Source organism: Branchiostoma belcheri, unplaced genomic scaffold (assembly GCF_001625305.1).
Source record: "Branchiostoma belcheri isolate BF01 breed outbred unplaced genomic scaffold, Haploidv18h27 scaffold73, whole genome shotgun sequence".
In the NCBI taxonomy this organism is placed as follows: domain Eukaryota; kingdom Metazoa; phylum Chordata; class Leptocardii; order Amphioxiformes; family Branchiostomatidae; genus Branchiostoma; species Branchiostoma belcheri.
Window position 1 is genome coordinate 1,547,926 of NW_017804387.1, and position 21,493 is coordinate 1,569,418.

General features: G+C 40.8%; 1 protein-coding gene across 1 annotated transcript; it reads left to right on the plus strand.

Annotated features, from left to right (window-relative positions):
* The first annotated feature begins 411 nt into the window (after nt 1-411).
* Nucleotides 412-20,023, plus strand: LOC109485142. The gene is made up of 16 exons (XM_019788574.1): nt 412-508; nt 1,031-1,267; nt 1,960-2,226; nt 2,378-2,635; nt 4,089-4,202; nt 5,409-5,670; nt 6,689-6,840; nt 7,411-7,632; nt 9,399-9,596; nt 12,376-12,488; nt 12,616-12,660; nt 13,683-13,792; nt 14,817-15,004; nt 15,782-16,123; nt 18,515-18,647; nt 19,594-20,023. Exons 1-16 carry the CDS (start codon nt 412-414, stop codon nt 20,021-20,023), a joined length of 3,168 nt encoding a protein of 1,055 aa, XP_019644133.1.
* Nucleotides 20,024-21,493: the final 1,470 nt, after the last annotated feature.

A 21,493-nucleotide genomic window follows, 5' to 3' on the forward strand; every position in this document is an offset into this window, starting at 1 on the left:
TCATAGTTGTTCATACAGAATCTTGCAGCTTGATTCTGTACCCTTTCCAGTTTGTCTTTTTCTTTCTTTGTATATGGATCCCATACATGGTCATATATAGAATGACGACCTTTATTGCAAATTTTTCCACACTTGGCAAATTTTTCGACACTTGGCTAAGTACAGGTCACAACAAAACAAGATGAATGGACACGGGAACAGATACAAAAGTAACTAACTATCGTTATATAAATTCAACTTCTCCTCGCTTTTCGGTTATTGTAGAAATAAAGGTACAGATCTGTTTTTCGATGGGTGGTTTGTCTAGTCGCATTAGGAATATGAATTTTTCTACAGTTCTTTGAGAAAAGTTTGAAAGTATATATCTTTTAACCGTTGGCCAATAGAGTTGACAATTGACGTGTTTGTACCATGTACGACCCCCCGAACACTACCAAACTCCTCCCAACCATGGTCAGGAGTACGTGTCGGCAGCAGGACCGGCAGTGGTTGGCTGGTGTTCGGCGAGGTTGGCTACTGTTCGGCCAATGTTCCAGAATGTTAAAAAAATTGGGAGTAGGTCCGCAGTAGGTCGGGGCGTGGTTCAGTCAAATTTGACTGTAAAATTTGACTGAAATTTAACACAAATTTGATGCGATTCGTATCAAGAGATAGACGTGGCCTTAAATCCGAACTTTGCGTGTGGGGTCGTGTGGTGTAGCGGCAGAGCGCTCGACTCGGAACCAAGAGGACCCGGGTTCGAGTCCTGCCATGGCACCGATCTTGTGCCCTTGGGAAAGACACTTTACACGATTTTCCTCACTTAACTCAAGTGAAAATGAGTATTTTCCTGTCATGTATTTGTCCCCTGTGTTGGTGGTGGCATTAATATAAGTTGAAAAAACTTGAGTGTACCGTCACCACGTCTTGTGACTACATGTTGGAATATTAAAAAAAATCCGAATTTCAGCCAACGTCGGTTAGTTGGTGGTCGGAGGAAGGCTCTAAATGTGTCACAGGGGCTTAACGTTTTGGTGTCTATTCGTCACAGGCTCCGAAGACTGTCAGGTAGGAGATGGGGCGTCCTACCGAGGTACAGTTAACGTGACCGTAAGCGGCAGGACATGTCAACGCTGGGACAGTCAGACACCCCATCAACACATCCGGACACCCGACAAGTATCCGGCACTGGCCGAGAACTACTGCCGGAATCCGGACGAAGCCGACAGTGTCTGGTGCTACACCACGGATCCTGACGAGAAATGGGAATATTGTCATGCGCCACCCTGTGGTAAGTTTCTGGTGTTTTTTTTAAATTTCAACATGCAAAAATACAATACATAGTGGTGACGCACTCAAGCAAAATGCTTATATTCACGTCACCACTAGACATAAAATAAAAATTACATCACAAAACATGGGTATCGTCCAGAATAGTGCCACTGATGAAAGGTATAAATGGATGCTACCTGAAACGTCTGACCGTTCCCAAAATCAGATCCAGTTGCTTGAGTAACTGTTTTTTTTACCTTCGCCAAGAAGGTTTTGTTTTCAGTAGCGTTTGTATGTGTGTGTGTGTGCGTGTGGCAGTGGATGGATTGGAATGAAACTTGGTGGGTGGGTAGGTCCTAATGAGACCTAGAAATGATTAGATTTTGGGAGTTAAGTGAGGGTGAAAAGCAATAAACATAATTTATTTAAATCATAACCTCATTTGCATAATTTATGAGGAAATGCTAGAATAGCCTTTTTGTTATGATAAGGCCGTCATTGGGTTGAGAATATGATCAACTGATATAATCCATGCAAATGAGGCTCTTATTTACAAAATCAATAATTAAAACTGTATAATTCACCAAGCACATCATTTGGCGTAGGTATGAGATCGTGGAACTTTTGTTTAAATATCCTTCATGTTATGGAATACAACCTGCGTGTAGCATGCATATATTAGGTATATGTCATTTTCTTCACCTACAGGCTCAGACCCCGACGAATACTGTCAGGTGGGAGATGGGGAAACCTACCGAGGGACAGTTTCTGTGACCGAAAGTGGGAAGTCGTGTCAACGCTGGGACAGTCAGACACCCCACGCACACGTCTATCCTCCACATCAACCTGATCAACAACGTACACTCGGAGCGGAGCCTCAGAACTACTGCCGGAACCCTGACGCATCCCCGGGAGTGTGGTGCTACACCGCGGATACCCTCACAAAATGGGAGTTCTGCGATGTGCCAACCTGCGGTAAGATTCTATTCTGGTACTGATGGGTACTTTTGAGGTACATACCATGTACACACACCTGCATTTATTTAAAAAAATGAAGACACAAACTTGTAATTGAATATGTAGTTATGGTATATGTCTGACATGCATACGTTCATGACCCTTCTAGCTGCAAGCCAAGGCAGCGAAGACTGTATTGCAGGAATTGGAACATCCTACCGAGGGAAAGTTTCTGTGACCGAAAGTGGCAGGACGTGTCAACGTTGGGACAGTTTTATCCCCCATCATCACCACGTCACAGCGGAGCAGTACCCGTCATCCGGACTACAGGAGAACTACTGCCGGAATCCGGACGGCGGATCCGGAGTTTGGTGCTTCACCACGGATTCTGCCAAGCGATGGGAATATTGCAATGTGCCAACCTGCGGTAAGGTTCAAGTGTTTTCTTTCACGTTTAGCTTCACAGAAAGGAAACATTGTTTTTGCTCTGGTTCTTCCTCTTCTTAGCCTAACACATGAGGTCACTGAACTTGACTAGACGGCTGTCGCCATGGTAACTGGTGCTTTGGCAGACACCTGCACCCTTCGGTGTTGGGTACATTTTGTAGGACAGAGCTCGAGGGGCTGATCACTTTACACATATCTATACCTACCTAGGACCCACTAGTGTAGAAATAGTCAAAAAAGTTTGAAAGTATATATCTTTTAACCGTCATACTCTCAAAGAAGGTTTAGACCTTAGGACAAGTAATATATGTGACATGCCAATATTTATTCATAGTCTTGTACGTAGGTTGATTCCTTTGTGACTACATGTCCGTATGTTTAGTTACATGTATAGACCTTACAAATGTACCTTTCCTGTGTCAATCAAGTTAATGCTCTTGTAATGCATGACACCATTTTTAATCATTGATATTTTTTGTAAATAATGTATATCTTGATATTGAATTGTACAGTATTTGATGTTTGATGTATTGTATTTGATGTTAAATGTATAGTATTTCATGTTACTGATGTTCATTATTGCAATTTGTTTTGTATTCAATAATGTAATCTGTATTTCTATTGTGCATATTGTGTTTGGGAGGACAATTTGTAAACGTGTCAACGCACCTGTTTTGTCCTCCCTTCTAGTGGAGCAGATAACATCAAATTTTGGAGGAATCTTTCACTTTGTGATACAAGCACCAAACTTGGTACAAATACTCATGAGACATTACTCTTTTGAAAAAGTACGCGGGCCACTTGATTTAACTTTTGGCGCCCACTAGCGGCGCTTTTTGGTACTGCAGCCGGCCTTCCGGGCTTTGCATCTCCTGTTTTAAACATGCTACAGTCATGATTTTTATTTGGTAAAAAGCTGTTAAAGTTAGAAAGAAGTGACGTAAATTTGGTGTCTCTAGCTGCTTGTGTTAGAACTGCAGGGGCATTTTTTGCCGGTGCAAAAATTTGCTCCAAGGGCGCTCTTTGGTACTGCAGCCGACCTTCCGAAGCAAAAAAAGCGCCCTTGAAGCAAATTGTGCACCGGCAAAAAACGCCTCTGCAGTTCCAACGCAAGCAGCTAGAGACACCAAATTTACGTCACTTCTTCCTTACTATAACAGCTTTTTACCACATAAGACTGTAGTATGTTTAGAACAGGAGATACAAAGCCCGGAAGGTCAGCTGCAGTACCAAAAAGCGCCGCTAGGGGGCGCCAAAAGTCAAATCAAGTGGCCCGCGTACTTTTTCAAAAGAGTAATGTCTCATGAGTATTTGTACCAAGTTTGGTGCTTGTATCACAAAGTGAAAGATTATTTCAGTTATCTGCCCCACTATTCCACTTGTATATCTGGTGGTAAACTCAAATAAACAAGTAAACAAATAAACCTTCCCAGTGTGCCTGCGTGGTGAGTTCAGCTGTAAGGACATACTGCACAGCTGCCTGCCGCCCTGGAGGCGCTGTGACGGGGTGCCGGACTGTCCGGACGGCAGTGACGAGGAAACATGTGGTGAGTGCTATATAAACCGCTCTGCAAGCCATCTTGGATATTGGCCAATGACGTCATCAAATTAGCATAAATTATGCATATTTAATGATAAAATTTGCATAAAATTATTTGGGATGTTATTAATATTAGAAACCATGAGTAACTTGACATAAAACCCATAACTTTCTATTGTTGAAACAAAAAGTACTAAATTTAGCAAAAAAATGCCTGTCAGAAACCCGTTGCCATGGCAACACAAAAAATTATTATCTTATTCCAATGATAGAGAATTGTTGCCAACAATATTCTAGGGAAAGTCACCAAGTTTGGCCGTTCTACGGCTAGCCATTCAGACGCTAGGTGACATCAAAGTTGCCGCGGGCACTTTTAGCCACCACCCCCCCGGTCTAGGTAGGGTTAAGTGATGCTTGACATGATGATATTACAATTATGCAAATATGGATCTAATTTGCATAATTATGAGGAAATTCTGTAAATATGCGTTCCATGATAGGACCATTCAAGCTTATGAATACCATACACGGATGAGGTACATTATAAGACAACCACGTTGATCAGAAAAATTCATGATTAATTTCAGACAACGAAATCCACACCTCATTTGCTGGGTACAAACCTAAAGGCCTAGAAAACATTTTCCTAACCCCAGGTCGAAAAGAACATGTTGCAGTTGCTACAAAAAGTTACATGAAAGAATCTATCATGAATACAGAATGTTTTTACAAAATCATATCCTGACGTAAACTTTTACTAAATTGATATTATAACGTATGTATAGGTGACAGAGAGAGGACATGCAGATAAGAAAGACATTATAGGAAAGACAGAGTCTCCCGTACCCTCATGCCGAGCGTAGGGTGGTGCCCATCTCCATTTCGTAGCCCTTGGGCGACACACAGTTGTGCAATGCACTACAGCAGGGGGCTGGTCCGCTGGTAGTGCTGTGTGTTTGACCTTCCCACACTCTTTCTCATATGTGCTGACTGCTAAGCAGAGATAGAAGTGTGTACATTTTTTAAGTCTTTGGTATGACCCGGCTGGGGTTTGAACTCACTACCCCCATGTTACAAAGCTAGCACTCTACCAATTGAGATTTTGCGCCGGTATGATTTATAGTACATTATAGGAACCACGGTAAGACCATTTTATTCCTAGTTAAGCTGGAGGTTAACATATAATAATAAGCAATTTGCTGAAAATTTTCAGAGTGCCTACAAATCCCGGAGGTTTTTCCGCTGGACGGTCGACTCACGATCTTACCGAATCCGCTGAACCAGACGACTTTCGACGAGATCCAGAACTCCCCGGTCATGGAACTTCTCAACAGTTCCTACAACATCTCAGGGAAACACCACCCGGAGTTTCGAAAATTTGTATCTTCTGTCATTTTCCCACGATGCAATTTACCTGAGGAGAGCATGTCCCAGTGTGCTTTGGGTCCGTCCTCCAGCATATCGACTCCGTGCCTGTGAGTAGCCAATGTGTTTGTCTATTGAAGTATTTTATTTATTTATTTATTTCGTACAATAAACAAGATACAACGTGAAGTAAATTAAATGAAAAACACTGTGCAGGAGAAGATGAAGCCTCAAAGGCTTGTACAAGTCCTTCTTCTTAAACATAACAAAACAATCATAATACGGGTTAACCGGGTTAATTGATTAATCGAAATACTTACATGAAAATCAAGGCAAATATCAACAAATCGTAAATAAGTTCCCATTATACAGTTAAAACACAATTATAGCAAAATTAACTAATAAAGAAGCTAAGTAACACAAACCAGTAAATCAAATCAAGAAGTATAGCAGCTACAATAATAGATGAGAACTATGGCAATGATCTCTTACTCAGTAACTATGGTTACCAAATTCTTTCTGAAAAATAAAAATAATTGCCAATTCTTTTTTTTTATTTTTCAGCATGAAATATATATAGGTCATCAGACATTAATGCATTCAAGAGTATAATCATGTTTCTATTTTCTTCAATGTTGTGGTAAGCTAAGAGACTAGATAGATAAAAAAAAATGTCTGTACAAAGAAGTTTTCCAGTTCCGTCTGCCCTGGTCTGTTCTCTTAATGCTGTCTTTAAGTATGGTTAAAGCTCCTCAGATATTTTGAAAATGTTTTTCGTCAGTGGATCTTAAGGGCGTCTTTGTTTTCTCTTCTACCTACAGGAGTCCAGTATAATTGTGCTGTTCTTGTCATGTACATGTCCTCTCCGTTTTCATCTCCCTCTTAGGATGATGGTCTCCACACATTTTTGTTTGCATTTTCGTACATTTTTTATAGTGTTTTGTTATGAAAGTCTTTTCCTATGGCCACACCAATTTAATTTCTTGGTTAACGGATTCGCCCTCTTCATTTTTTCTGATTTGCAAAAAAAAAAATCAGAATGCCTAGGCCTGTTTTTATTTTTCCCACCCGCTCCATTATTTTTCTAGAAAATTCCATTAACTAAGAAATTAAACTTTTGTGGCCTAGGGGCAAAGTAATGCTCCCATGCCGTTCGTGGTGTGAGGAAGTGCTGAGTATGGCTGATGACCTGGTGAAAGGTCTGCTGCCGCCGTGTGACGTGTTTCCGTCATCACAAGACAGCTGTTGGAACACAGAACTCGCCGTGACGCGAACAGAAGGTGCGGATCAGTGGTTTGTTTATTTTTTATCGTGAAAGATTGATGTTTTCTTACTTTCGGATGTTTGAGTTGCCTAGTACATACATTGTATATTACAAACAAGAACAAGAAATAGCCATGCCTTCAAGTACCAGAGTTATCAACTAAGGATTGAGGTGTTAAAAAATTATTTCTTTTCTAGAAGTATCGCAGAGTGGAACTCGCTGTCACTAAGTACAGTAGGGGCATTGTCATTAGATAGCTTTAAACATTGTCTAGAGTTCGAAGTTCAAGGGTTAGGTGTAATAAGTCGATCGGTGTAATATAGCCAGCTGCCGCCGCGCTGCGTGCCTGCGAAGCTGGTGTGTTACGCCGAAAGGTGGTTATACCAGCTATGCAGATACAGAAACATTGTGCTTATTAATAACTTTTTATGTCACTTGTCGCGACGAAATATGGATGTTTTCTTCCTATGTATGGCGCATTTATTCAGCAATGATGTGCTTTGTTCATTCTTAAAAATGTAAAGCATGGTTTTTTAATCTTCCTTTCCTACAGAGCAAAGCATATTATTAAAATTCTTATCCCCAGTTTGCTACCATGGAACTGGCATGAACTACCGTGGGACATGGAGTACGACTGCGTCCGGTGCAGCTTGTATTGAGTGGTCAGCCGGTCAAGCTGGTTTCTACACGGCCGGGTACTCCTGGGCTAACCTGGACAACAACTACTGCCGCAACCCCACCGGTCTCAACCGGCCTTTCTGTCTGACTGAAGACGGTAGCCAGGAGGAATGTGACGTCATTCCGTGCAGTACGTTGTTTTGTTGTCTTCGTCAGAAAAACTATGGAAATGTCTCGCCGTATTGAGGGTGACTGTGGATTTAGCGGAATAACTCTTAACCCTCAACAGTACACCCTCCCGAACTGATTAATCTGTACACCTGGGGTCCGCGCGGACCCCAGAGCAGTTTTTTTGCTAATTTTTAGAAATTATCAACATGCTACCAGCTCAATTGTTTTGCAAACTGATGTGGGAACCTCTGTGTCCACATTACAAACAAATATCATACATTTTGAACTTTTTCTATTTTTTGGTGAAGAAAAGAAGACAAGAAGAAATACCCGATTTTTAAACCCATTTCAGACTGAAGGGGCTTTTGAGGCCCAACTTTGATCTCAGATAGCGGCTAAACGGCTTGCGCTAGAAGTATCAAATTTGGAGACCTTTCCTAAAATGTCTCTGGAAAAAAGTTCATATTAGTTTGATACTAGTAAGTTGATGTTTTTTTGTGTTGCCATGGCAACGGTTTCTATTTTTCAAAATAGAAGTAATTTTGGTTTAAACATAAAAATTTTAGAGTTTTATATTAAATTACACTTCTTTTCCAACATTAATAACATCTTACATAATTAAGTATAAGTTAAATCATTTAATATGCATAGAATATGCTAATTTGATGACGTCATTGGTCAAAATCCAATATGGCGGACTATATTATTAGCTCTGACGTCATATGACGTCATAATTACCCCAAAGTTATCAAAATTTAATTCTATTACTACACCATTCTCTGAAAACTTGGTAGACATAAGATGAGTGCATAAAAACATATAAAAACGGAAATAAGGTAATGTATAAGAACGCCAATGTATCCATTATGATCGAAAGCCGGCTGGGGTCCGCGCGGACCCCAAAATAAAATCAAATATAAATTTTTTCATAAATGGTAGAAACGGAGTTTTCTGCACTGTATTGAGAGACAACTTTGTGGGTGACAATTACCTAAAATTTCAGAAAAAAAATCTTTAGAAACAAAAAAGATACTACATAATATATAGTGCTGGGGTCCGCGCGGACCCCAGGTGTACTGTTTAGGGTTAAAGGCATGGTTCGACGTCCATGATTTTTGGCAGGCAGATTACCGTTGTTGAGGCCAAAGTCAAGTGCAAGTTTGGGCTTCGTGGTGGGTCTGTACGTCACTGCAGTTATCTTGAGAATGTCCCTCTGACGAAGGCATGAGATCTCCGAGCTCTAGTTTACAATGACATTGTTTCTTCAGCATGCAAATATGTTTGCATTTGTTACATTTCAAAGAGCGAGTACTGTACGTGGAACGCCGACTTACATCAGTGTCAGCATTTAAAAAAGTTTGTAGAGGACTGGAGACTGTAAGACTGGAACTGGAAACTTACTGAACTAAAAGTCCATATACTGTGATCCCTTTGATTTGGTCTATGGGTCTGTACATGTAATAATACACATACCATGTTACAAGTGCATGTACTTGTAACATGGTTTGCGTATTATTGTGTTGTTGTTTACATGTATTGACTGCATCTTTAAATATGTCTGCCTAGAGATATTAAAAAAAACAGATCCGCAGATCAAAGATACGTATACCCTGGTTCAATAAATAAACTTTAAAACTTGAAACATTCTTTATCATCAAAGTCAATTATAAAAGAAACTGTGGTTAAAAATCTCGTCCACACCTACATGTTCTTTTGCCTGTTTTTGAATTCAATGAATATGCTGATTTTGCCGTTGCGTTTACAAGTCTTTTATCACTATCCTAGATTTTGTAGGCTGCTGGGACAGAGGTCCTCCCAACTACGGCCAGAGAACACCAAGTAAAAGGTTCTACTTCGTCGACGAAAGAGTCACGTACACCTGCAACACTGGCTACACGCTGGAGTACGGCTCTCCCAGGGAAGTCAGGTGCCTGGAAGGGAGCGAAGAAGGAATTTGGGAATATGAGAAACCCGTTTGTTCAGGTGAGAACTTCCAATACCTTTGAATACCACGCAGATTTTGGATTATATTTATTTTCCCCATCTTGCAAACTATACTGGAGTAGTTGGTGAAGGTTACTCATCCAGGGTGGTAATATAATAAGAGAGTAGTTTACTCTTTCCAAACTGGATTGGATTTATAATTGTAGACGTTTCAGGTATCGTCCAATACCTTTCATCAGTACAAGTGAATGTTTACAGAGGAATTTACGAAAGAGAAATAAGTTCTAAATAAACAAAAACAGTCAGTGTTCTAAGGAGAGTTCTAAATAAACAAATTAAAGGTAACTGACAAGGTTCTAAAACATCTAAAAGGTGTTCTAAATAAACAAAAGTAACTATCAAAAGTTTTAAAACATTCAAAAAAGGAAAAAAAAACTAATAAAAACTTGATTAGTTGGTAAGGTTAGATTAAGAACACTAAAATTAGACACAATTTTTATGGGTTCACCACACCACGAAGTGGTGTGGTGAAACCATATTGCTTTTTCTGATGTTTCTTCTTCTTCTTCTTCTCCTCCTCCTGCCATTTTTTAAATGGATTCAGCTTCTTCATTTTAGGGCCTAAGGTCCTGAAATTTGGTATGGAGGTACAGTGGGCAAATACCCCTAGGCGTTTTTTAAATTTTTGTGATACAAGCTTTTACAATCGTTTTATTTGCTTTTTTAGCGGTCCCCATAGGAAAGTACTGTGGGGGCGCGCGCGCGTGACGTAATAAGAAAGGAATTCGGCGGTATGTCCATATATGGGCATGCAAGCATGAACCTGACGCAGACCAATCTATTCTTCTTGCTGATTGGCTGTTGGATTTGATTGGATTAACTCAATTAACACCTGTTCAAAGCCATTCCATTTTGACAGTATGAACTCAAGTGTTTTGGTAGGTACAGCACAGGCCACGAAATACGCATCGATTTTCGAGGGACGTTCTGCGGGAGAGTGCAGGACGCTGTGCGGGACTTCCCTCGGGAGAGTGCGGGACGTCCTCCGGGAGAGTGCGGTACGTTCTGCGGGAGAGTGCGGTACGACCAGCGGGAGAGTGCGGTACGTTCTGCGGGAGAGTGCGGTACGTCCAGCGGGAGAGTGCGGTACGTTCTGCGGGAGAGTGCGGTACGTCCAGCGGGAGAGTGCGGTACGTTCTGCGGGAGCCAGACATTTTGCTCTTCTCTGTTGGAACAACGCAAGTTGGAGGTCAATGACCTGCGCCCGGCGTGTAAACAAAAAAGTTACGCGGTACGTAATGTGTATCGTCGGTGCGCGCGCCACGGTATCAACAATTTTCCGCAATCTTTACCAACTAGTATTATCTAGGTTCTGTTATCGATCTCCGAAGTATCACCAAAATTGTAGGGTTGATAGTTAAGTAACATCAAGGTGGTTCAAAAGCAAACCTGATAAAGAAGGAAACCCCGTAGTTAATAGTTGAAAGTCTTGGTGCCTTGAAGCGATCGATACCGCCATGCTGTTTACTTTTTATGACATACAATGCAGTGAGTGATGTGTATCGCACCGAGTTAGCTCGGTTGGAAACGCGCAAGGCGGCAATCCCAGGCATTGCAAGTTCGAACCCCAGTGCATCGGACATTAATATTTTTAGCAATTTAACATTTTTAACAATTTTATCATTTTTAACAATTTTATCAGTTTTAACAATTTTAACAATTCTGCATTTTAACAATTTCAACATTTTTTTTTATTTTCGTTGTTTTGCTTTTAACATTCAAAAACTGATTGTTCTTACTCAAGAATGTCAATAACTTAGAATGTTAGTCTTTTGTATTTTTCCAACATACAAACTAAAATCACTTTGATGTTGTCACAAAAGTATTGAGCTGACAAGAGAGAAGGAGTACGGTACTCTGCCAGTGTGAAGAATCTACAGAGGTATTACCAGTCACTAGTAGCAAGAGATAGACCACATTGAATGATGACGATGAGGACGAATCATATGAAGTACTATCATAGCTAGTACAGAAATTCTACTGCTTTACTTTACTTTCTTTCACTCTGTACATGCAATTAGCTCACTGGCATGATTTTAAAAATAAAGGTTATGATAATCATATTATATGTATAGCTTATTCAATGTATGGCTTCATAGTTTATGTGATTGTTAATAACACCTGCACAGAGCATTTCCATACTGACAGTATGTCTTTATTCAAGTGTTTTGGTAGGTATTTCAAGCTTTTCTGCTCCAGCATTGGAATGCGGGGCATGAACGTTTTTTTTTTTTTTAAATCAACAGTTTGCATTATGCAATTAAAAATCCTAACCAATAAAGTAGGGAATAGCTATCCAACTGTTGTTTTAGTTGTATGTTACTTCATATTATAGTTATATCAATGTAAATCATTGTTTTCCCTTGTGTTTCTCATTCTTTCCCTGCCATGTCGTAAAATGTGGTGAACCCATCGCTGTATTTGCTCCAAAGCAAATATTGGCCTTTCTAGTTATAAAAGTTTTTATAATCATTTTTTTATCTATCATCAGTACTAGCAAAATTATTATATATTATTATATGCGAGTAAACTTGTGTTGGGATAAAGTTCAATGTTTTACTATGATTACTGCCAACACAGATGAACTTTCATGATAAACAAAAATGGTTGTTATGTTTTTCTATGCTATTTTGAATATATGACTATTTTGCTCACGTTGTTAGAAACAGTCGGAACATACGTGTTAATAGTTCATGTTCAAAGGAAATATTTTGATCTTAACAACGAAATAACTTACAAATCTATCATCCCATTTTAGTACATTATAAACAAAATCTGCAAAACGAGCTGCTGGCGGTCTACAGTGCCAGCCTGGCACCTGAAAATGTCGTCATCAACTTCACGGGCAAGCTGGAACAAATCGTCGACTTGGTAAGTTCTGTCTCTGCAATGCAACATTTTGAGAGATCCTTTTTCGTTACTTAGGAAATTCAGTATAAAAAATGTAGAGGCTACATAATAATGCATAATAATTTTTTTTCTTTTTTTTCTCTTTCAGGATGAAAAGAAGGAGCAGCTCGTTGCTTTTCTGATCATCGATTTTGTAAGTTTCGAAAGACATACAAGAAGTATTTTGCACTTTTTAACCTTTCCGTTAGTAGCCAAGTGTTACACAATCTCCAAGCCAGAAGATTTAATTACATTGCTTGCTTGTTTTCCTTGTTATTTTCAATCTCTTGTTTTAATCGTTAATTTTTATGTTAATTATCTAATCAGTGTACTTTGTAACAGTTACCTGAATTATATGTATAAGACTTTTGTTTAATTTCTTTTTAGTTAGTTTACCCACTTCTGTTATTATTTCTGCGTCTTGATTTTGCTTAATTAATCAATTATTTCATTGTTTAATTTTGATGTTTAATTCAAATACGTTTTGTCATAAGTTACCTTTGTTTGGGGTAGGCCTTTTAAAAAGCCACTCAGGTTTCTGGCGTACCCCGCATATTCTTTGATTGTTATAATTTGATTGTGTAATTTTTTAGATATACGTGCAAATGGTAAATAAACAAATAAACAAATAACAAGACTTGTTATGATTAACGTTATGAATCTGAAAATCAGTACAAGTGAAGTTTATAATTCTCTGTCGCTGTGGCAAGCTTTCATGGAACCAGTGGGGGGGGGTGCTGATGAAAAGTTTAGTGCAAATTCGTGCCCGGAGGCTAATTGCATAATTACAACACATTAAATAACAATGAAATAGAGTATAAAATAACTAAAGTCTGATGAGGTAGCTGTCTAGAACATGACTAAAACTATGTCTAAAGGGTTTGACTTTTCTTCTGTAAACCACGGAAGACGTAATGCCCCACCTTTTCCAAAATTTGTGGGTTTTGAGAAGAATAGTTTTTTCTTGGTCTGTAATTTTAGAGAAATTGGGATACTAAGTTTTAGTAGTCAACTCATTTCGAGCGTTGTTATGGAATGAACAAAACCGTGATTCAGTTCGGCCAGTACCTTTCTGGTAAAAGCGTTTACTACTTGCGTTCACTAGGATTGTAATTAGTGGACAGTTTCCCTGCTAGAGGCCCTTTGCACAAAACGTTCGTACTTTATCTTTCCCAGACATGGTACGACAGCCGGCTGAAATGGACCCCGAGGTATTTCGGTGGCGTCGAGACGCTGAGCGTTCTCGGCAGCAATATTTGGACTCCAGCATTTACTCTCAAGAGAAAGTAAGTGGATACGTACATGCACAGCGAAGCTATGTGCTGCATGTTCAACGTGTACTGAAGCCAGGTTTACTATGTACTGAAGCCAGGTTTACTATGTACTGAAGCCAGGTTTACTATGTACTGAAGCCAGGTTTACTATGTACTGAAGCCAGGTTTTCTGGCCCACTGTTTAATCAATGTGTTACTGGCTCACTTTTGTACTGATACTGAATTGAAGTGAATTGCTACCATCTCACTGTGTATTGAAGCGAATTGCTACCAGTTCAATGTGCACTGAAGCTATAGGTTTTACTGCCACTTAGTCTGTACTTTTATATTTGTAGTTGTATAAGTGTTTTTTTTTATAAAAAAAATGTGGATACATATTTCAACAACCCGGATATATATATACATGCAAGCGCTTTTAAGGTTCTCCTAAAAATGTTAAACATTTAGAGAAGAAGCTTCACGAGTTGAAGCCAAGGCAACGATATCCTAATACTATCTACTGTCACAATTAAACACAGGTTTAGATAAGGACTTAATCCCCGTCGCAGGTTTAGATAAGGACTTAATCCCCGTCGCAGGTTTAGATAAGGACTTAATCCTCGTCGCAGTCTAAGCTCCGACGCATTGAAAAACCTCCGACGCATTGAAAGACCTCCGACGCGTTTGTAAGCCCCGACGCGTTTAAAAGCCCGACGCGTTTATAAGCCCCGACGCAGTTATAAGGTCCGACGCAGTTATCAGGCCCGACGCGTTTGTAACCCCCGACGCAGTTGTAAGGTCCGACGCATTTTAAAGTCCAATGCAGTCTACAGCCCCGAAGCAATTATAAGACGGCCGAGAGCAAGCAGACGACATCGGGAGCTGTATTATATCGTCAACGCACAGTAATGTTGTCGGGATGAAAAAACGACGTTTGCGGCCGTAAACTACACTTAAGCCCATAGGGGATATAAAAGGACAATATAGCACAACATGCAAAACATGCAGAGACGATGTTTGGCAGAATACCAAAATCGTTTATTTTGTTTCCTTCCAGTGCTAATCCACTCTACCAAGGCCTGCCTAAGAACGTGCCGGTCGTAGTGAGCAGCAGCGGCCTGGTGCACTGGAGAGTGGAAACTCTGACCACCAGCGTGTGTGATGCTGATCCCTTCCTGTTTCCTGCCGACACCATGGATTGTCGTGTCTGTTTCTCCGCAACTTCGGCAGTCGAGCAAACCATTCGTAAGGTTTCAAGATATTTGCCTACCTGCCTATATGCACAGGCCAGGTATACTGGCCCCTTGCTCCCCTCCGTCAGGTACTTCCAGCCAGCTCTATCAAGGGTAATAGTCTCTGCTTTTCCTAGGGTAAGTCCTGTGTCACTCTGAATCTGGTCTTTTTACCTCTTGGGTGGTCTTCCCCGGGGTCTGGGGTTTTTGAACTCCTGGTGGTATGCCTTGTAAACTAAGGTATTTGCTGGTCTTCGCATCACATGCCCAAACTATCTGAGCCTTCTGGTGCGTATCCTGTCAGTGATGGTTTGTTCTGCCCCAAGTCATGACCGGATTTCTGCATTTAGGATGCGGTCCCGCAGGGTGATGCAGAGTATCACTCTTAAGCATTTCATTTCAAAGGATAACAGAAGTTCGTCTGATTTTTTCAGGGTCCATGTTTCACATGCATATGTAGGAATTGGGAATAATATTCCTTCGATTCTAAACTGTTTTTCTGAGCCTACCAAATGCTGAGGCAGCAATCGCTATCCTCGAGCTCCTCTAGACATTTAGGAGAACTGTTGATGATGCATTTCTTTACAACCAAGCACGTACCACTATTGCAATTGTCTGAATGAAACCGGAACCTTTCAAATCTTTCTGCAATGACCAGCATGGATTGAGCAGATCTTTCAGTCTCACCAATCTCTCGCACGTACTGTCATAGACGCAACGCGTTTTAGTTTACCGTCTATATAGAGACTGTAATAATACGGAGTGTATATTATTTTATTAACAACTACAGAATGCCACGAGAAAAGCTCGACATCGGATGAACAAAGCCACCCGTGTGACTCTGTTATCCCCGTGGCGCCGGAGGGAGAATGGTACCGGAGTGACCAGGTTTTCGCGGAGGACACGAGGGAAGCCTGCCTCTCCCTCCATCTGTCGCGCATCCCGACGTTCCACATCGCCACGACTGTCGGACCCTGTCTCATCCTGATCGTACTGATGACCATCACCTTCATCATGCCCATAGACAAGGGAGACCGGATCTCGTTCGGAGTGACCATCCAGCTGTCCATGGTCGTGTCTCTCGTGTTTGTTACAGATGTGCTTCCCGTCAAGGGATCGCTGCCGTTTTTCGGTGAGTATACTAGTCTTATTTTTAATGGAGTGGTTCAATGCGAGGCCTATACGGCATTGAACTATAAATATGAGAGAAACATGGCTATGTCAAGAGATGTCGGTGAATGTTTGATTTATTTGTCAGGGAGGGAATTCCAAAGCTTAGCCGTACGGAGAAAGAAACTGTCACTGTAAAAAGATTTCGAAAAAGGAATTTGGACGGTGAAGTTGTGTGAGCTAGTGGAGAAGCTAGTGGAACACTTAAAAGATCTGAGTGGTGGAACTAGTTGGGTGAGTTCTGCAGAGCAATGACCATGAAAACATCTATAGTCTGTGGACAATTTTTGTTTTATTATTGTTTCAGAATTGTGCTAAAGTTAAGTGGTTTACCGGTTTCCGGTGTTGGAGTTAAAGTTTCGTTGTCTTGCTTCACCACAGCAGAGCTCTTCGTCAATCACATGTATCACATGCGTGCTAAACACAGTTTCGCCTCCGAGATATTTCATAATATGTAACCGAAACCCTTCCAAAACCCAACAGGTGTCGTGACATACGTATACACTACGGTGGCACGAAGGAAAATTAACTGAGAGACAATTACTTACCAAGCATGTACAGGCTTACTGTATGCCATATTTGTATGTATTTACTATCAGCATCAGATATTTAAAGGGTATTTGAAGACTTTCCCGTTAAAATGTGAGCTTCAGATATTTAAAGTGAATCTGAAGACTTTCCCGTTAAAATAGTTAGCTTGAATTAAATTCTATCTGCATCATTACAATTCAGCTTACAGTTATCAACCGTGCAAATATAGCGCCATAGCACATTAAGTAATGTGTATTGACTAGGAGGTTTAGATTTGATAATTTATACTTGGTACATTCTTGATGGAGCCAAGCACAAAAGTTTGAGATGCACAATTTGTGATTTTGATATGCAGATTTCTATTCGCAGTTGTTATTACATACACTAGGGTAGAACGAAACGCACACCGAATCAACTTCGTTTCGTTTATTTCGATATCCTTTAGTCAGTGACTAATCTTCCAGGGTTCAAAACAATAAAACATACAAGCATACTGACATCAAAATTAAAATAGAATGAACATACATAATCATTACAAATTATATACAGGGTAAACAAAACGATCATGACTTGATATATACAACTTAACTCATGTACAACTGGTGGATGGCCTTTTTGAATTGACGCAGACTGGTCAGTGTTTTTTTTTATACTGGGTGGCAGGGTGTTTCATAGATTAATGGCGCGGTAGAGAGATGTTCGCTTTTTGCTGTTTGTTTTTGGTTTAGGCAGTTTGAAACTGCAAGAATTGGAAAATCTAGTTGGATACTTGTGGGTAGAATGGACGGGAACAGTGGAGCTGTAGATGTTTAATGAATTAACTGCACGACAATTACTTTCCAAGCATTTACATACTTACCGTATGGCATATTTGTAGTTACTGTCAGCATCAGATATGTTAGAATCAAATATTTAAAGAGAATTTAAAGACTTTCCCGTTAGATTTATTGGTTAACCTGATTGAAGTTTTATCTGCATTATTAGAATTATGTAAACCTTGTAAATATAGCGTCGTACCAGAATTATTAAACAAAGATATAGCTTAAATGTGTGAAAGGTTTGATATGCATGTAAGGCCATGTTGATTTGATGATATGGATGACATCCTCTGGGAACCCCAAAACTGATGCGCGCGTGCGAATAAAAAAAAAGTTTTGCAAAAAAAAATTGCTTTCACTATGAAATCTACGTGGTCATGAAGGTTGAACAAATAGCACAGAATATGTTATGGCAAATAATCTACTCTTCGAATTCATTTCTTTACATTGTTGTCTTTTTTTCCTTTGATTTTGGCATTCTACGACATTGGTGTCGTTTCTAAATGTTTTCCTTGCAAGTTATGGTACTAGTATATTTTTGCTCATTTAGCAACTGTTTTACACGATTTACAGTATGCTTGAAAACTTTTTTTTTTGGAAACGGCCGAAAATTCATGCGCGCGCGGATGTCATCCATATAATCAAATCAACATGCCCTAACTTGAAACGATTCATCAGCAAAAGTTAAGTATAGGGGATTCATTCCTCAAGCTAACCGACATCTCGCACACGCAGCCGTCCCTCAGTAAGACATCTGGAGCCGCATAGTTCCCGTTTAGAACTTTTCTTCAGCCTCGTCAACAAAAGTTAGCTCCCTTTCTGGGATGGATACCAAATGTACTTTCAAATCAGGCACAAATGGTCAAATTAAACATAGTTTGAATCTTTTTCCTGCAGAGAAAGTCTTTTGACACACAAAACTGTATTGGCTATGGTATTAACCAGCAATTATAGAAGAGAGTTTAAGTTTAGTAATTTAAGATTTCTCGTCTTCAATTTTTCAGCCACGCTGATCATCGTGTGCATGGGCGTGATGGGACTTTTCCTCTTCGCCACGATGGGCATCATCAGCATTCACGACAAAGAGGGGCGCCTGTCTCCGGCAACGAGGGTTATCTTTCTCCGCTATATGGCTTGGTACTGAATATTCTTTTCTAGGGAGAGACTGAGAAGTTGTGTTCGTGGGGGGATTTTCATAATCGCCTAGACCACACTGACTAAAGTATGCATGATATCCTCTGAAGACCCCCGAAGTACTGCGCGCGGGCGAATGAAAAAACTCCAGCAAAAACGAAAATGCTGCTAAACCACAGGTCAGGTTAAACCACAGGAATACAAAGCTGCGAATTTGCAATAGTACGTAGCGACTTTACAATAGGCCGGAACATGCTGGTCTTTGCCGTATTTATGATTCGGCGCTGTACTGAGGTCTGAGGTGCCATCCTCCGTAGTTACCACCGGCACCATATTGTCGCTAGCTACCATACATGTATGTATGGACTACGGAGGCACCCAAGCCAGAACCTCCTGGTGGTGCTTTTTTACGAACATCAATGCGCGAGAAGATGTCATTAATAAACTTAAATCAGTGTGACCTTATTATAAAACAAAGAGGGGCGCCTCTCTCTGGCAATGAGTGTTATTTTTCTCCCCTGCATGGCTACGTACTGAGTATTCTTTGTAACGGAAACCCCAGATATTGATAATCACTTCTTATAAAGCAATCCTTTGACTGTAGCTTTGTTTAATACTGCAGGTTTCTTACGAACTGCAGATGGCAGATGTACAAGTCATCTTTAATCAGATGCTTTGGTGGCTGCAAAGACAGTATCAAATTGGCCAAATGGTATCTATTTGCCAGGCAGTTACTATTTGCCACCGAAGTAAAAAAAGAAAAAAAAAAGATACCAGTACTATGAACAAAGCCAGTTAAAAACTCCAAAAAGTACGTCCAAAATTAAGCTAACGCCTAAACCTCTGCTTGCAGAGCAGTGTACGAATGCCATAGTGGTAAAGTTGCTTTGCCGACTCTTGCACACTCAGCGGGCTCAACTTTATTCTGTATATTATATCATTTGTAAAGGATGCTTCTCCTAGGAGATCTCACACAGAAGCAAACCAGCACGGCTTCCGGTACTGACGAGGAAAGCCTGGCCAAGCGCGCTGTCCACGAGAACACCAACAGCGGCATTCAGGACGACGACACCGCGGCGGGCGATGGAGAAAGCACCGCTGAAGAAGAGCGCCAAGACCCCAAGATCATCGGCAAGCCATCCAAGCCTCCTACAGCTACTGTGTCCGCCGAAGCTGCGGGATCTGTTCGCCTGGTCTCCAGTGTGGACGAACTGACCAAGACGGTAAGGATGATGGCCGAAGGTCTGACCAGCGTGAAGACGGAGGCGGAAGTGTCCGACTACACCCTGCTGGCTAACGTCCTGGACAGGCTATGTCTTGTCGTGTATCTTATCATCACCACGGCATCTGTTCCGATCATCATGTATTGGAGTGTTTAAAGCCCCTGTCACACATTCACGACCTCCCCACGAATGCCAGCCAACCATGGTCCAACCTCCCGATTTAAACATTTGTGGGGTCGTGTGGCGTAGCGGCAGAGTACTCGACTCAGAACCAAGAGGTCCCGGGTTCAAGTCCTGACATGCCACCAATCTTGTGCCCTTGGGAAAGGCCCTTTACACGACTTTCCTCACTTCGCTCATGTGCAAATGAGTATTGTATTGTCCCCTGTGTTGGTGGCGGCATTAATATAAGTTGAAAAGCTTGACTGTGCCATCATCACGTATTCTGATTACAAGTTGGAATAAATAAAAACATTTAAAATTCTACAGACCCTACTTATAACCATGGCCAAATCCGTGAATGTGTAACACGGACTTATGTGACCTGATTTGTCTCAAAGGTGACAAGATGTGACAGCTGATGTAAGCAAAGTACCTAAAACATTATCCTCTATGTCGAAAAGAACGTTGAGTGAAATACATAGCAAAACATATGCGAATGTGAAAGTTACGTATTTGTTTTGCCAATGTTACCTTTCTTGTTCTGTTCATATTTTAAAGAAGTGATGACTATAGCTAATTGTAACGGTTTTATGGCGTAAAATCCTGTTGTTTTGGTGATTAAATGCCTTCAAATTCTATCTGTCCATCCATCCATCCATCCATCTATTCATTCACTAATCCAACAAACCAACCATCCATCCATCCATCCACCCACCTATCCACCAAACCATACACAAAACCCATCCATCCATCCATCCATCCATCCACCCATCCATCCATCCATCCAACCATCCATCCATCCATCCATCCACCCACCCATCCATCCATCCATCCACCCACCCATCCATCCATCCAACCATCCATCCATCCACCCGCCCACCCATCCATCCATCGGATATCCATCCATCCACCCACCCATCCATCCATCCACCCATCAATCCACCCATCCATTCACTCACCCATCCATCGGATATCCATTCATTCATCAATCCAACCATCCATCCATCCAACCATCCATCCATCCACCCACCCATCAATCCATCGGATATCCATCCATCCATCGGATATCCATCCATTCATCGGATATCCATCCATTCATCCATCCATCCATCCATCCATCCAACCATCCATTCATTCATTCATCCATCCATCCATCCATCCACCCATCTATCGGATATCCATCCATTCATCCATCCATCCATCCATCCATCCAACCATCCATTCATTCATTCATTCATTCATCCATCTATCCACCCACCCATCTATCGGATATCCATCCATTCATCCATCCATCCATCCATCCATCCATCCATCGGATATCCATCCATCCAATACCCTTCCCTCCATACAGGCCGATACAAAAGAACGCCACAAAATAATATACAAATATATCTTGGGTTACCTTAACTATATTGACCAGGTGATAGCCCATATGTCTCTTTCAATAGGTTAAAAACATTTATG